This window comes from Balaenoptera ricei, chromosome 20 (genome assembly GCF_028023285.1).
Source record: "Balaenoptera ricei isolate mBalRic1 chromosome 20, mBalRic1.hap2, whole genome shotgun sequence".
NCBI classification, from domain to species: domain Eukaryota; kingdom Metazoa; phylum Chordata; class Mammalia; order Artiodactyla; family Balaenopteridae; genus Balaenoptera; species Balaenoptera ricei.
Window position 1 is genome coordinate 24,898,021 of NC_082658.1, and position 15,890 is coordinate 24,913,910.

The 15,890-nt window shown below is 42.6% G+C and overlaps 1 protein-coding gene across 5 annotated transcripts in view; it reads right to left on the bottom strand.

Annotated features, from left to right (window-relative positions):
- The window catches only part of KAT7 (lysine acetyltransferase 7), a 31,534-nt gene extending 19,187 nt beyond the window's left edge, over positions 1-12,347 (bottom strand). For 2 of the 5 annotated variants that reach the window (XM_059908824.1, XM_059908823.1), the window contains exons 1-4: positions 12,151-12,347; positions 9,541-9,688; positions 6,801-6,977; positions 5,374-5,613 (exon numbers count right to left, since the gene is read on the bottom strand). In XM_059908824.1, the coding sequence (XP_059764807.1) occupies positions 5,374-5,613; positions 6,801-6,977; positions 9,541-9,688; positions 12,151-12,165 (580 nt within the window). In that variant the 5' untranslated portion in view covers positions 12,166-12,347. The remainder of the gene's footprint in view (positions 1-5,373; positions 5,614-6,800; positions 6,978-9,540; positions 9,689-12,150) is intronic. The other 3 variants (XM_059908826.1, XM_059908825.1, XM_059908827.1) reach the window with 2 other exon arrangements.
- Positions 12,348-15,890: the final 3,543 nt, after the last annotated feature.

A 15,890-nucleotide genomic window follows, 5' to 3' on the forward strand; every position in this document is an offset into this window, starting at 1 on the left:
CTGTTAGGGTCATAACTTGCACCCACAATAAATTCTTTTCTTCCACAGGTTGGACCTAGCATCTTTGAACACATTTGCATATATTCAGTATAAATTATAGTTCCTTCTTTTCTGATAATTATTTCTCAAATTCCAAAATGTCATTAAGCCCATAAACTTATTTAAAAGGCACAAAGTTGGGCTTCCCTGGTGGTGCAGTGGTTAAGAATCCGCCTGCCAATGCAGAGGACGCGGGTTTGAGCCCTGGTCCGGGAAGATCCCACATGCCGCAGAGCAACCGAGCCCGTGTGCCACAACTACTGAAGCCCGCGCACCTAGAGCCTGTGCTCCGCAACGAGAAGCCACTGCAATGAGAAGCTCGCATACCACAGCGAAGAGTAGCCCCTGCTCACCGCAACTAGAGAAAGCCCGTGCGCAGCAACGAAGACCCAATGCAGCCAAAAATAAATAAACAAATTTAAATAAATAAATAAAAATAAAAGGCACAAAGTTACAAGCAAGAATATTTTCTTTTGGTGGAATTTAACTTTCCTATGCTAAATTGATCAAGTCATATGTATAGTAAGTACTTTCCTTTCTGTTATGCAATGTTATCCAATCTGAATTGAACTTTTTTTTTTTTTGGCTGTGTTGGGTCTTCATTGCTGTGCGCGGGCTTTCTCTACTTGCAGCGAGCAGGAGCTGCTCTTCATCGCAGTGCACGGGCTTCTCATTGCGGTGGCTTCTCTTCTGTGGAAAATGGGCTCTAGGCACGTGGGCTTCAGTAGTTGTGGCATGTGGGCTCAGTAGCTGTGGCTCTCAGGCTCTAGAGCGCAGGCTCAGTAGTTGTGGTACACGGGCTTAGATGCTCCGCGGCATGTGGGATACTCCCGGACCAGGGCTCGAACCTGTGTCCCCTGCATTGGCAGGTGGATTCTTAACCACTGTGCCATCAGGGAAGTCCTTTTTTAAAAATAAATTTATTTATTTATTTATTTTCGGCTGCATTGGGTCTTCATTGCTGCACACGGGCTTTCTCTAGTTGTGGCAAGTGGGAGCTACTCTTCGTTGCGGTGCACGGGCTTCTCATTGCGGGGGGCTTCTCTTGTTGTGGAGCACAGGCTCTAGGTGTGCAGGCTTCAACAGTTGCGGCACACAGGCTCAGTAGTTGTGACTTGCGGGCTCTAGAGCACAGGCTCAGTAGATGTGGCGCACGGGCTTAGTTGCTCCACGGCATGTGGGATCTTCCTGGACCAGGGCTCGAACCCGTGTCCCCTGCAATGGCAGGCGGATTCTCAACCACTGCGCCACCAGGGAAGCCCCTGAACTTCTTTCAAAAATCAAAAGAAACTTATGAAAAATGGAGAAGGAAGTGGCCTTTTCTATCATATAAGGAAACATACCTTGATAATTTTGGACCAGATTAAATATATTCATTCTTTTGGAGGGGTGGCTGGTTTTGTTTAAAGATTTAGCCTTCTTCTATAATCAAACTTTTATATTATTCATTCATTCATTTATTTATAAAATACATAATCAAACTTTTAAACAGGCAGTTTGCACAAGGCCCTCTTAAGATGGGAAGATGAAGATATTAGGAAAAACAATACAGAAAGCTCATTTTATCTAAAGGGGTATCTCTTCATTTTTCTATTTCTCATGTGGTTTGTGAAAATACACAGAGAATTGATTATTTCATTTTTATATGTCCCTTCAATCAAAAGGTTTATCAAACACCTAAGATTGAGAGGGATGGTGAGCCAAGGCTAATTAGATAAAAAGATAAATTAGCTAAGCTAAATTGCAAATCTACAAAAACCTTTATCTTTCTTGGGGTAAAGGAGACATTTAAAAGGGATTTAAAAATTATACAAGATTTACAGAGTAAGCTTTAAAGGGTAAAAACAGGGAATCCCTGGTGGCCCAGTGGTCAGGGCTCCATGCTCTCACTGCCAAGGGCCTGGGTTTGATCTCTGGTCGCAGAATTAAGATCCCACAAGCCTTGCAGCACAACCAAAAAATAAATAAGTAAAGGGTAAAAACAGTCCAAGTACTGGGGGAGAGGGGAGTTAATATATGATAGGCAGGCTGCCATTTCTCCAGGACTATATTATTTAAAACGTAATCTTAGAGATCCACACATTTATCTTAGACACAAAAAACTACCCTCACTGATCAAACACTATGTACAAAATGTAAAGTATCACTGCTATAGCAAGCTTTTTAGATACTACGCATCTATAACTTCTGAATAAATTACTCAAGTTTGTTTTATTTTATAATATGTAAACTACAACCAATATGTCTATATTAAAAGTTTAAAAATGGTAGCTGTTCTGTTGACCTAGCAATTCCACTGCTATGAATTTATCCAACAGATTTTCTAGAAAGACACCAAAATACATACATACAAGGCTATCAATTACAGTACTGTTCAAAATAGCTTTAAGAAAAAAAAGTTAAAATATGAGAAACAATATAAATGTCAATCAATACAGGGCAATTTAAATAATTTCTGAACTTTCAACATAATGGAATTCTCTATATCCTTTAAACAGATGGACCTGTGAGTGCCAATAAGTAAAATATCTAAGATGTCAAACCACTGTATATTTTCCTTTTTATAAATAACAAAAAAAGAAATACATGTACATATATATGTGTGCTATATATGTATAGAAACTTATCAGCATTCATAAAAAACTACCAATAGTAGTTTTATATCTAGGGCATGGTTCTGGGGATATGAGTGAAGGAAAACTTTTACTTAGCACTCAAGATCTCCTGTAGGGTTTTAATTTTTCAAAAGCACATCCTACTTTCATATCAAAATTACCAAAAAAAAAAAAATTAACGACACTGTTTTGCCTAAGATGAAGGGTGGAACAGGATCCAGAATAATTTTGGAAGCTCAGGTTCATACTTTTCAAACTCTGCCAATACATTAAAACCAAAAGTCAAAGTAACCTTTCCTGTGATGCAACAGATTTATATTTACCCTCTGGTCTACCACATTAAGGGTGCTGAGTCCAGGGCATAAATAACACAGAATCAGTCCCCCACTCTAACCTCATTCTGGTCTGTCTCCTCCTCCCCATTCTGGTCTATCTGCTCCAGGCATATTGGCCCCTAAAGTATTCCTCAAAGGGACGTCCCTGGCGGTCCAGTGGTTAAGACTCCGCGCTCCCAGTGCAGAGGTCACGGGTTGATCCCTGGTCAGGAAACTAAGACCCTGCATGCTGCACAGCGCAGCACCCCCCACCCCACCAAAAAAAAATACTCCTCAAAGTGGTTAAGCATTCTCCTGCCCCAGACCCTGTGCACTTGCTGTTCCCTCTACCCATAATGCTTATCCCCCAGATACTCAAATGGTTCACTCTCTCACTTATCTCAGGTTTCTGCTCAAATATCAGCGTATCAGAGTGGCTTTCCCAACTCACACACGCTTGTGTGTATGTGCGGTATCCTACCCTTCACAGCACACATCTCCAGCTGATGTATTACACATCTGTTTTGCCTTCCCCAGTTAGACTATAAGCTACATGAGTGTAGGGAATTTGACATGTTCACAACTCCACCCCCAGAATTTAAAACAGTCAATAAGTATTGAATGACTGATTACACATAGTACATAAAATAAAAGTAACAATCTAAGGATGCATGGATAGCAACAAGCAGAGCTGAGGAAAATTCCTTCTTCTGCTGTGTGGCAACGAGATCCTCTTACCGTCTGAAAGCACATTAGCTATATCTTGTACTAGTGTTTATATACTGTCTATTCTTAGTTTTTCATTATTTACCTCAAGGAAATTGATTAAGGCCTGAAACAACTACCTTGAGTAACAACTGGTATAGTGTTCACGGGAACTTTTGCTTTATTTATGCATTTTGATGGCTTGAAATTACCTAAGAAACTGCTGCTAAGAACAGGAAAGGATCCAAATAAATAAAATACTAGGGAAAATGTACTGGTGGTCTGCAAAGCAGCAACTTACTCCGTTCTACTTTTTTTCTGAACCTGGTGGCCACATTCAAAGGCTAAATTTTTTTTTTTTTAATTTATTTATTTTTGGCTGTGTTGGGTCTTCGTTGCGGTGTGTGTGCTTCTCATTGCGGTGGCTTCTCTTGCTGCGGAGCACGGGCTGTAGGCATGCAGGCTTCAGTAGTTGTGGCACATGGGCTCTGCAGTTGTGGCTCGCGGGCTCTAGAGCACAGGCTTAGGTGCTCTGCGGCATGTGGGATCTTCCCGGACCAGGGCTCAAACCCGTGCCCCCTGAATTGGCAGGAGGATTCTTAACCATTGCGCCACCAGGGAAGTCCCCCAAAGCTAAATTTGTAGATAGAAAGAGAGGCCCCTTATCTTCCAATCAGCACCTTTCAACTCGAGACAAAAGCTTAGCCCAACATTTGCACCTAATCTCACTTAAGGAGCACAAATAAGGTTTTTAAACCATTACTAGAATCCCTCAGTAAGGGGGAAAAATAAGTCATAAGAAAACAATGAAATATTCATCTATCTGTGAAGAAATGCTTATCTAGTTTATACTTACTAAAGCACACAAAGCCACAAGACCTAAAACTACAGAAGTCACAAAAGGCCAGGGTCTCATCTGTACTCCTTACCTTCAGAGCCTCTTGACCAAAAAAAATCTGCTTCTCTCATTTCCTTAATAGCTATAGCCATACAACCATTATTCACCACTAACTTACAGTCTATTAGTCCTCAGTAAGCTTGAACTATGCACCGCACAATGAGATATTTAGAGATAACTGGTTTTCTGTTTTGTTTTCGCTGGAAAAATGAGAGAATTTTTCTCTGGGAAAAGCTCTCAATAAACTGAATGGCCCATCACAGTTAATTTCCTTGTAACCAAATCTGTTACTATGGATAAGAGTCCAAGAAGCAGAGATGCTTTTTTTTTTTTGGCTGCGTTGGGTCTTCATTGCTTCGCGCAGGCTTTCTCTAGATGCAGAGAGCGGGGGTTACTCTTCGTTGTGGTGCGCGGGCTTCTCATTGCGATGGCTTCTCTTGTGGCGGAGCACGGGCTCTATGCACGCAGGCTTCGGCAGTTGCGGCTCGCAGGCTCTAGAGCGCAGGCTCAGTAGTTGTGGCGCACGGGCTTAGGTGCTCCGCGGCATGTGGGATCTTCCCGGACCAGGGCTGCAACCCGTGTCCCCTGCAATGGCGGGCGGATTCTTAACCACTGCGCCACTAGGGAAGTCCCAGAGATGCTTTTATTCAAGCGGGCAATTCAGAGTTATTCTGAGGCATGATCACTGAAGAGCCTAAGACGCTAAGTCGCAATGGAACACTAAACATTTCTGGGTGATCCTAATTCCAGAGGGAGAGAGAACCACATATCACAGGGTGTCATGAGGCTTGGGCACACTTACCTAGGGAGTTACAGCCTGGTGTAGGACACTTCATATTGAAATTGTAGCTTTCATGGAAGCGGCGGCGCTTGGGGCGATGAGAGAGATCACTGCCCGAGTCCTTCAAGGACATGTCCTTGGCAATGCTCTCATCGTGAGAAACGTTGGGGCTGGAGATGTCTATATCAGACTCAGAAGAAGGGGCGTTTCCAGTTGGCGTTCGAGGTGGAGACTCATCATGATCAGCTGTATTTTTAGTTTCTAAAGTAAAAGCAATTGGTAGAACTCATGAATGGGGTTTATTTTATTTAGAGGGTTATTATATTCAGAAGAGCTTATGGGCTTTCCAAGATCCTCTTTCTACGATTTAACCAGTAACTTCTAGCCACTTATCTGCCATAAAACTGAATAGAAAATGAAGAGAAACTAATAACATCATTCCTCTTTTGCAACTTTAAATCCTGACTAAAATTCCATTTGGAGTTTACCTAATGCATTTTACTTATCTGTGTTTCTCCCAAGCCCCAAATCATGGGTAATCAAAACTGGATGGGAATAAATCTTTAAAAAACATTACCACCCCACTCTCCTTCCAGGAGATACACAGGATGGAAGATAAATGAAAATAGTTCTTTCTGGATGACACTGAACAGACTTGGTGTGAGAGTGTGAATGGACCTGACTAACTCTAAATCAGGGGTTGCAAACCAAATGCCTACCGGGGCTGAGCAAGGCCAAACTGAGAGCTGATTGTCCCTCTCAAGGGGACAACTACTACTCAGTTCCAGCCAATTATTACTGTGGTGAATGGCCACCTAATGTTCCCAGAGCTTTCCATTTTTTAAAAGAAACTAATAACTCAGGTTTTTACATGAACTCTTTTGTTTTTTCAAATACTGGCAACAAAACTTTTTTGTTGACCAGACTTCCCTGGTGGTCTAGTGGTTAAGACTCTGCGCTTCCACTGCAGGGGCCGGTGGTTCCATCCCTGGTTGGGGAAGTTACACATGCCGTGGGGTGTTGGCAGGCTAAAAGCCTAAAGCCTTTGGTCTAAGGCCTCTGATTTGGGCTGCTGAATCACAACCTCAATACCTTACCATTCCCCATTACTGATGGGTCACTCCTCTTCAGAAATTCAGAGATTTATTTATAGCATGGCTATAAGAAAATCTGCTTTAAGCCTTCTTCATCTGTGGGTAAGAGGTTCCCAGTCCCTTTTGCCTACTGCAGGTCCAATCAAATATACTCCAGCTACTCTGGACCTCAAGAGTACTAGAGTACCAAACTTGACCTCAGCAAGACACAAAAAAGGAATCAGACAAACAGCATTCACCTAGCTGAATTTTGTATTGGGCATCTATCTATCTGCAGTGGCTCCAAGCCTCCCTTAAGAGGAAACTGACTAGACCCTCTCTGTAATGGGTCCAAATCATACCACACCCACTCACCTCTATCTGAAAAGTCAACCACTTGCTCAGTTTCTGAGCCAGATGAACGAGTCTGCCGAAGAGGGTATTTTTTCGGAGTCACTGGGGTAGGCTGCTGCTGACTACGCGTCACTCTCCTGGTAGAATAAGCAGGCTCCTCAGTGCCAAAAGACTGCAAATTTCGAACAGGACTGGAATCTGATCCCGATTTTTAAAAACAATAAAACAATTAAAGAAAAAAGAAGGAAATCTGTTTTATTTCCCAGCGGTATGACTTATTAGCACGTAGGCCCTCCTCTTCATATTTCAAAAAATCCAACAAATCCTCAAAATATCCATTTTATTGAACTAAATATAAGCAAAATAGATCAGGTACAGAGATGCAATACAGCAAGGAATTAATAGTTTAGGCTCTGGAATCAAGACTGAACGAGATTCAATTCCACTTCATCATACTAACTAGCTGTGGCATCTTGGGCAAGTTAATCTCTCCAAGCCTCTTTCCTGGTCTATAAAAAATGGGGGAAAACTAGTAGCATATTCCTCATACATTTTGTGTGAGAATAAGTGGAATAATTCATGTAAGGCACCTAACACGATCCCTAGGTAGCTAAATCTAGTGCTTTATAAATATTAGCTACGTCCTCTCTTTCTTCCCTTACTCTAACCCACCAGAAAACAGATGCTCTACTACTAAAGGTATATCAATATACGAATATTTCCTTTCCTTAAGGATCTCTTTTTTCTTCCTGATTACCCTATCTGATACCCTGAAGCAAAATAATATTAGACTCGTAAAGGGCAAGGCAAGACTACAACTTTTAAAATTCTTTTGGATAGAGAAATCTATTCTGAAGCACCCAGTAGCCTTTTCTCATCTCCACTCTGATGACACTCAAAAAAGGAATAAAAGAAATTCAGAGCTAAAATTAAAGCATATTTTAATCAACAAAAAATCCTAAAATGTATATCTTACAGATTCTTCAAAGAAGAAAACTGAAATTCTCAAACTCTTGTGTAAAAGTTAGCACATAGCTAGGTTTTCAGTTTGCATACCTCCACGGGGCTCCATTCACAATGTATTGATAGTCTATATTTTGCTTTAGAGAGGGTCATCTTACATGGACCACACTGTGAACAGTGCCCCATGGAGTTGTGCGACTCAGTGGTCATAAAGTATAACTAGAAAGAGACCCAGAGCTCATGTAATTCCTAGCTATTTTGAATTATTTACAACTTTCAGGTGTCCAGGGCATGACCAATTATACTTTCTAAGAACACTTATGCCCATTCCTTTGCATATACTGTACCCTCTTCCTATAATAACACTTTCCCATCTTTCAACTTGTAAATTCCTACTAGATCCCATAAGATTTCCATATCTGGGCTTCCACAGTACTCTATGCAAACCTCTCTCAGAGCCCGTTCCACAATGCATTACCATACCAGTTTACATCCCGAACTAAACTGTGAGCTCCTTGAGGGCAGAAGTATGATTTTTGTATCATGGTATTCCAGTACATAGCATAGTACCTGAATTATAGTAGCCATTTATCAATACTCCCATTATGTCAAAAGATAAAAACTTAAAAGTTGAGAAATCAAGAGACAACATCTATACTTCAGCTCAAACATTAGATTCAAAAATAAAGTAAGGGGCTTCCCTGGTGGCGCAGTGGTTGAGAATCTGCCTGCCAATGCAGGGGACACGGGTTCGAGCCCTGGTCTGGGAAGATCCCACATGCCGTGGAGCAACTAGGCCCGTGAGCCACAATTACTGAGGCTGCGTGTCTGGAGCCTGTGCTCCGCAACAAGAGAGACAGCGATAGTGAGAGGCCCGTGCACCGCGATGAAGAGTGGCCCCCACTTGCCACAACTAGAGAAAGCCCGCACAGAAACAAAGACCCAACACAGCCATAAATAAATAAATAAATAAAAATTAAAAAAATAAATAAATAAATACAGGAACAGTTGCAGAGAGAGAGTGTTCCCACTTTCTTGCTTGAAAAAAGATGTTTTTCTCTCATTTTGCAACATGCTTATACAAAGCACTAACCAAATCAACACTGTTTAAGCGCTCTAAGTATAATTAATCTAATTTTTCCCTCTTAATTTATTATCGCTTGTTGATCATCAGCTTTCTGTATTCATTACAACTTTCCTTCTTCCCCAGGGAATCCCAGAGCAGAGCCAAGAGGGTTTAAGGGTACCCTCCAAATCTAAGCCCAGATAGCTAATTGCACTAGAGAACCTTCCAACACCAAGATTCTCTATTCTTTACTACCAAAGCAAAATTCTCGGTATTTACAATAGATAGTTAGGTCAACTATTTATATTTATTACCTGTACTTGACTATATTACAGAATTAAACGTGGTTTTAAAAGTATTGGGCCTCCTATAATAACAAGTTCAAGAGACTATTTTAAGCCCCTAGGCCTAAACCATTCTAACAAAAGTGAAAAGACAGCATTCTCATTTTACTGATAGGGAAACTAATCTATAAAAAATTAAATGACTCAGGATATACATGTGTCACACACCTATTAAACCAGACATAGTTCCTTTGGGTCTACAAATTGGACAGTACCCCCAACAGAACCATTTTTTAAAACCTGATACTTCGCAGTCGTTTACTCTGCATTTTACCAGATTCTGTCATCAACATCAAGACATGGGACCAGTTTCCACAGTAACTAGCACCATAATGTGATGTCCAGTCAGCTGTGAGGTGTGGTCAGGAAGAAGGAAGCCGCCTTTTACCTTGGGAACTCTGGCTTAGTCGGGCTGAGGAGCGGGTGACTCGGGCAGATCGCCGGGATGTGCCATCACTCTCTGAACTGTCTGTGTGCTCGAGATCTGTAGAAAAATCGGAATCTTCGGTTCCATCTGAACTACTGCCTGCATTCCTCTGTAACACCATAGATCCAAACATTAGCACAGAAACATTTACTCTGTGGGTTTGAATTAACACTGGAAAAAAAACGAACTGTGATACTGAAAACACCAAGTTCAAACCTAAGAAAGGATTCCACAGCCAACTTTCCTTTATTTAGAGCATTTAAATGAAACAATCTACAAATAATGCACCCTTATTAAATAAACACATAAAGAGAATTCTTACTGTATTATCGTTAATTCTGAAACAAGTCCATCTGGAGGTCAGTACCACAAACTGGAAAGTATTCTACTCAAAACAGTCTGGTTGACATAACCATGTCCTTACAGAAAGTCCAGGGTAATGAGAAAAATGTTATCACTAGACCCCATTGAAATTCAGAGTAGCTTGTGTACAAAGTCTCCATGAACAACAATTACATTTTTTAAAACTACACACTAATTCAAAATGTCATGGTCCACAACTCTGATCCCAAAAGAACTTAAGGAGAAAAAGAGTAACATTCTTCTTTCTTATCTACTTTTGAAGTTTCTCCACATGAATGGCAAAAGTGCTTTAAGAACGGGGCGGGGGGTGGGGGGGGAGCGGCTTGCACATGAAGATGCATAGGTATGCAAAAACAAAAAGTTTTAAAAAATCATCTTTTCAATTAATAATTGTCAATTGTTAGCCTCCTGAGGCATGATTAACCATAAAGATAACTTTTATCAACTGAGCATTAACACTATACCTTTTACTAAACCAGAAAGAGAAATGTATTTGCTAAAAAATAAAAAAACACCAAAGTTTCAAATTACAAGTCCCCAATTCTTTATTCAAAACCCTTAGGACCAGCTGTGTTTAGAATTCATAACTTTTTAGATTTTTGGAAAGGGAATACTTTGCATATATCCTGCAAATAACACCCTTTCTGCAGCAAAATATGTAAACAATCACACTAAATGAGACACACGAAAACTCAGGACAGTTTAGGACAGGTTTTGCCACCAAATAAGTTACTAAAAAATTTACATTTTCAAGAGCTCTTTGTATTTGGGAATTGCAGAAAGGGGACTGTGGGCCTATTCCAAGGCACCAGTACTATTCCTGCATTTGGTGAGCCTTAACATAAATACCACCTATCAATGTACGTCATTTTAGGAGACATTAAAAAGTGTAAATATTTGAAAGTCTCTGTGAAGAGAAACATTTCTGCAGAAATGAACAAGAATACCACCCAACTTTCCAAATATTTCAAGTCTAATCTGCCCAGATAATGATTGGAGGCCCCAGAGAGAGTCACAGAAAATTGATAGACTAAAAGGGGAATCTTAAAGGTCATCTAGTCCAATTACCCAGATATCTGAATCTCTGATCATCTCTGACCATCCCTTCCTGGCTTGACCGTGGAACTCAGTTCTTCTCTCTGGCTTTCACCAATCTACTTGCCATCTTATTCCAGAACAGACTTAATTGCTCTCCCACTTCCTTGACATTAAGCTTTGTATATTACTGCCAAGTAGAGAATTTACTAGATCCTTCTACAGTTATTTATTTGTCTGTTTTCCCCATCAGACTCTGATTTCCTTAAGCCAGAGATCACGTCTAATTAATTTCTGAATCCCCAGCAACCAGCACGTAGCAAGTAGTCAATAAACGTTTGTTGAACTGAATTAGATTTTTTCTGTAGTCCTGGCTCTGCCATTGCCTAATTGAGGAGCTTGGGGCACTCCAATAAGCCTCTGTTTAGCTGAGAAAAGAAGGGATGGGAGTGTCCTTAGGTGATCTCATAAGTCCCATCTAATTCTACAAAGTTTCTGATTTTACGAACTGCATTTTCTAGGCTCTGTCCAACTAAGGAAACAAGGAATAATTACAGCTTAGGAGCAAATGGCCAGAGTGAGATCCCTTAGGAGTGGGCGCTGGTTCTCCACCACCCAGTCCTCTGCTTTGTTGTGTCCCCCGCGGGGAAAGGAAGGATGCTCCAAAACCCCGCCTCTCCTCCTATGAGCATCTCCAGACGGAAGGGAGGGGGATTCGTGCCACCCAATCGCGGCCCCGCTAAACCGCGCCCCCACAGGACAGACTGCCAAGCCCAGCCAATCAAGAGAAAAGGGATCGTTCTCTACCGCCAGTCGGAGAGCGGTGGGGCCGGGCCCAGACACCGCCCCCACACGCGGGGAGGTGACCGTTGAGCCCAAATGGGCGGTGTCACCAGCCAATCAATATGCTTCTAGACGTTTCAGCGACCAATTAACGAGAAGAACGTCTCCGAGCCAGGCAAGCAGAGGGCGGGAATAGTTGCAAGCATAGGCCGAGGCCAGGATCGGGCCCACATTTTTCTGTTGGGTATGGACAGAAGAGAGGGTTGCTGAGCTAGGTTCGGGGTAGCGGGAAGTTGGAAACCAACCACTGTGAGGCGTGGCCAACTGCGTCACGTTGCTCAAAAGACTGTCCTTAGAAACCCGCCATCCCTCCTGTCCCGTTCCTCTCACCTTCCTTCGCGGCATTGCCGGCGGCTGCGGCCCGACGGTTCCGATTCGGGCAGCGGCGGCAGCAGCAGTAGGAACGGTGGCTCCGGCGGGCTCCGTGGCGGCCTCTGTAGCAGTCCCAATCCTGCGTACGATCTCAAGTGCCTCCTGCTTCACAGCGTCTACAGCCTTCTGCGCAGGCGCCGCGGGCTGAGGCGCTTTTTCCTCTACTTCCGGCTGGGGTTCCCGTCACCTGACGTTACGGGTCAGAGAGCATGCTGGGAGGTTCGTTCCTCTGGTGAGGCTACTGAGCGCCATTTTGGACTTGGTCAGGAAGTGACACCGATGGTGGAAACCGGGGTGAGCAGTGTTTAGTTAGGGGAATGGCACCCTTTGTAGGCGTGGGTAGCCATTCCTGTTCGGGGCAGAAGCCCGACAGTTGAAGTTAACGGTTCTCATCTTTACCTTGGGCAACATTTCCCTTCCCGGTTGTTTTAATTTACAGAAGTCGGGGAAGGAAAGCCCCAGAATCCATCAGGTTGCTGAGGCTTAACCCCTTCGTCGCCGAATTGGCTAAAGGACGTTTCCGTTTATGACATAAACTCAAAGTTGGGAAGGGATATTTTGCGGAAGAAACTATATTTTAACAGCCATCCTCTGTCTCAGAGTGGTGAGAATGGGGGCTTGTGAAAGGAACGAAAGGGTAGCTATCTATCATCGGGAAGTTTCTTGTCTGGTAGAGGAGACATTGTCCTTGTCCTTAGCGAACAGCAAGTAAATTAATCCGTTCACTCGCGAAAGGAGACAGAACCATTCTCCAGAAGCTGTAGCTCCAAAGAACTGCCACTTTAGTTCTGTGGTGAGCACATTCTGTATGGGTTTGAGAGCCTTGGGTGGCCCGCAGGGTGAGAGTGTGGGTGTTTGTGTGCGCCATACCAGAGCCGGAGAAGCATTGAACCCGTTAGCCCAAGTGACCTCTCGAAATGCAGATGCTTGAGCCAGGAGTTGGGGGAAGGGGGAAGAGGAAGGAATATTTTTAGTAAAGCTGGAGCTCAGAAAGGCGTTGATTTTTAAATAATAGTGAGAGCGCCTTGAAAGGAGAAGTTGTGGAAGATGTAAGGCTAGAAGAATCATAAGAAAAGGCTGGGAAGTGGACAGCAGGCATTGAGGATTTAGCCTCGCTGGAAGAAAAGCCTTGAGAAGACCAAGGCTTGGCCCAGAGCGCAGGGGGTGGAATCCAGGCCAGCTCAGTCATTAAGTTAGGATCCTGGACCCCAGTTTCACCTGAGGCTAGGTAAGATGGAGATTTCCCCCTGAAGCTGAGCTAAGGAACAAAGCAGCAGAAGGTAAACATCTGATTAATGTGCTGAACAGAGGACTCTGAAGAATTGAAGTTCCAGACCCTTGGTTAGTACTCTCCTTGGAGATATCCTGGGCTGGTGTTAACACAGGCAGCTTTTAGTATTTAGTGTTTAGCTTTTAGTGTTTACTATAAATACCTTTGAATAACTTACTTAGGTTGAATTGCACATAAGAGCTTATTTAGAAAGGGCTCCTGTTTCTTCTTCTTATGTATCCCCTCAGGACTTCAGCGTTTAATTTCACACTATTACTGTTATTTTGCACTTACTGGAGTGTTCCTGAGGTTACTCTTGGATGTTGTGGCTCCCCGACTATTGGTAAGGAGCTCTAATGTTAAGAGCATATCTCATTTCTTTTATACCATCCTTAATATTACCCAGAGCTGGGCTTCCCTGGTGGCACAGTGGTTAAGAATCCACCTGCCAATGCAGAGGACACAGGTTCGAGCCGGGTTCCGGGAAGATCCCACATGCCGCAGAGCAACTAAGCCCATGCGCCACAACTACTGAGCCTGTGCTCTAGAGCCCGCAAGCCACAAGTGTTGAGCCCACACGCCATAACTACTGAAACCCGTGCGCCTAGAGCCTGTGCTCCACAACAAGAGAAGACACCGCAATGAGAAGCCTGCGCACCGCAGCGAAGAGTAGCCGCGGCTTCCTGCAACTAGAGAAAAGCCCGCGCGCAGCAACGAAGACCCAACGCATCCAAAAATAATAAATAAATAAATAGTACCCAGACCATGCTCTACGTACAGTAAATTCTTGCTAGTCAATCAGAATATGTTTACTGTTTCACAGTCTCTGAATGTATAGCACTCAAAGATGGTGAAGTATCCCTCCCTAGAAATTAGTGTTTTAGAATAAAATCCTAACTTAGCCATTCAAAATACAAACACCAGCATTACAGATGTTCAACATTAGTTAATCCCTTACACCGAATTTTCAAACACTGCAGGTAGCATTAAAAGAGTTTACAGTTTCCTTTAGACATGGTTCTTGTCCTGGGAAAGTGTACCCTGTGGCAGAAAGATGAAAAAACTAACACCAAGAAGGTAGAAATGTGATCGTAAGAAAGGTGTGTACTGAAGATGAAAGTCGAACAGCTAGGTGTGTATATATATATATATATATATATATATATATATATATATATATACATTTTTTTGGGGGGCTGCATTGGGTCTTAGTTGTGGTGCGTGGGCTTCTCATTGTGGTGGCTTCTCGTTGCAGAGCACAGCCTCTAGGTGCATGGGCTTCAGTAGTTGCAGCACGTGGGCTCAGTAGTTCAGTAGTTGTGGCGCATGAGCTCAGTTGCTCCCTGGCATGTGAGATCTTCCTGGACCAGGGATCGAACCTGTGTCCCCTGCATTGGCAGGTGGATTCTTAACCACTGAGCCACCAGGGAAGTCCCTTTTTTTTTTTTTTTAGCTAGGTATATTTAGAATGGGGAAGGGGAAATCCTAAAAGCTTTTTGCTCTCTTCCTTTCTTTTTTTGAACCAAACATAATCTTTACTTTGAGTTTTATTTTCATCATGATACAGTTATTGCTCAAAGCAGGAACTGATGTTCGTTTCAAAGCCTTTTACCAGTTGCCCCCTGCCCATACTCGTCCGCCAGACTTCACATGGGTAGCTCCACTGCTCTTCCTGCTTTTATGCTTTCACACAGGCTTTTCTTCCTGCCTTGATGCATCTCACAACCTTCTTTAATATTTACTTTCTTCAGAAGGTCTTTCCTGATTTATTCTTCCTAAGGTATTAGGGCATAGGGATTTATGTTATTTTGCACTTACTGCTTTATGTGTACTTTTCCTTATACAGTTTGGTAGATGTTCTGTTTCCCTCTCTCCTTCCCTAAAAAGTAAGAGGAACGTAACTCCTATTTGTTTTATGCATCAGCTCTTCTAGCGTCCAGTACAGGGTTTGGTGTCAGATCTGGATTTGAATTTTAGCTCTGTCACTTTCTGTCTGCATTGCTCTTGGACAAGTTATAAAATTTTACCTGTGCCTCAGTTTTCTCATCTGTGAAGTGGAGATGTGAATAGCCACTTCACAGGGTTGTTATAAGGATTAAAGGAAATGATTGTTACAGAGAGCTTAGCACAGTTCCTGACAGACTAAGTGCTCTTACTTTGGCAATAAATGGCTGTTGTTACTGATATTTATTATTCCAGTTACCCTAGTTATGGCAGTAACATCTTAATGTTTGTGAATATAGCTTTATATGGTCTCGATGGTTGTTTGCTTTTGTCTGTTGAGCAAGATGATTACCCAGGCATTATATATCAGGCATTGAGTCAAAGCAAGATGGATAAAACATCGTGTTTCCCCAGGCCAGTAAGCTTGTTGTGCCAAAACACTATAAGAGTATTAATGGAAAAATAGAAAGATGAGCAAGGTTCA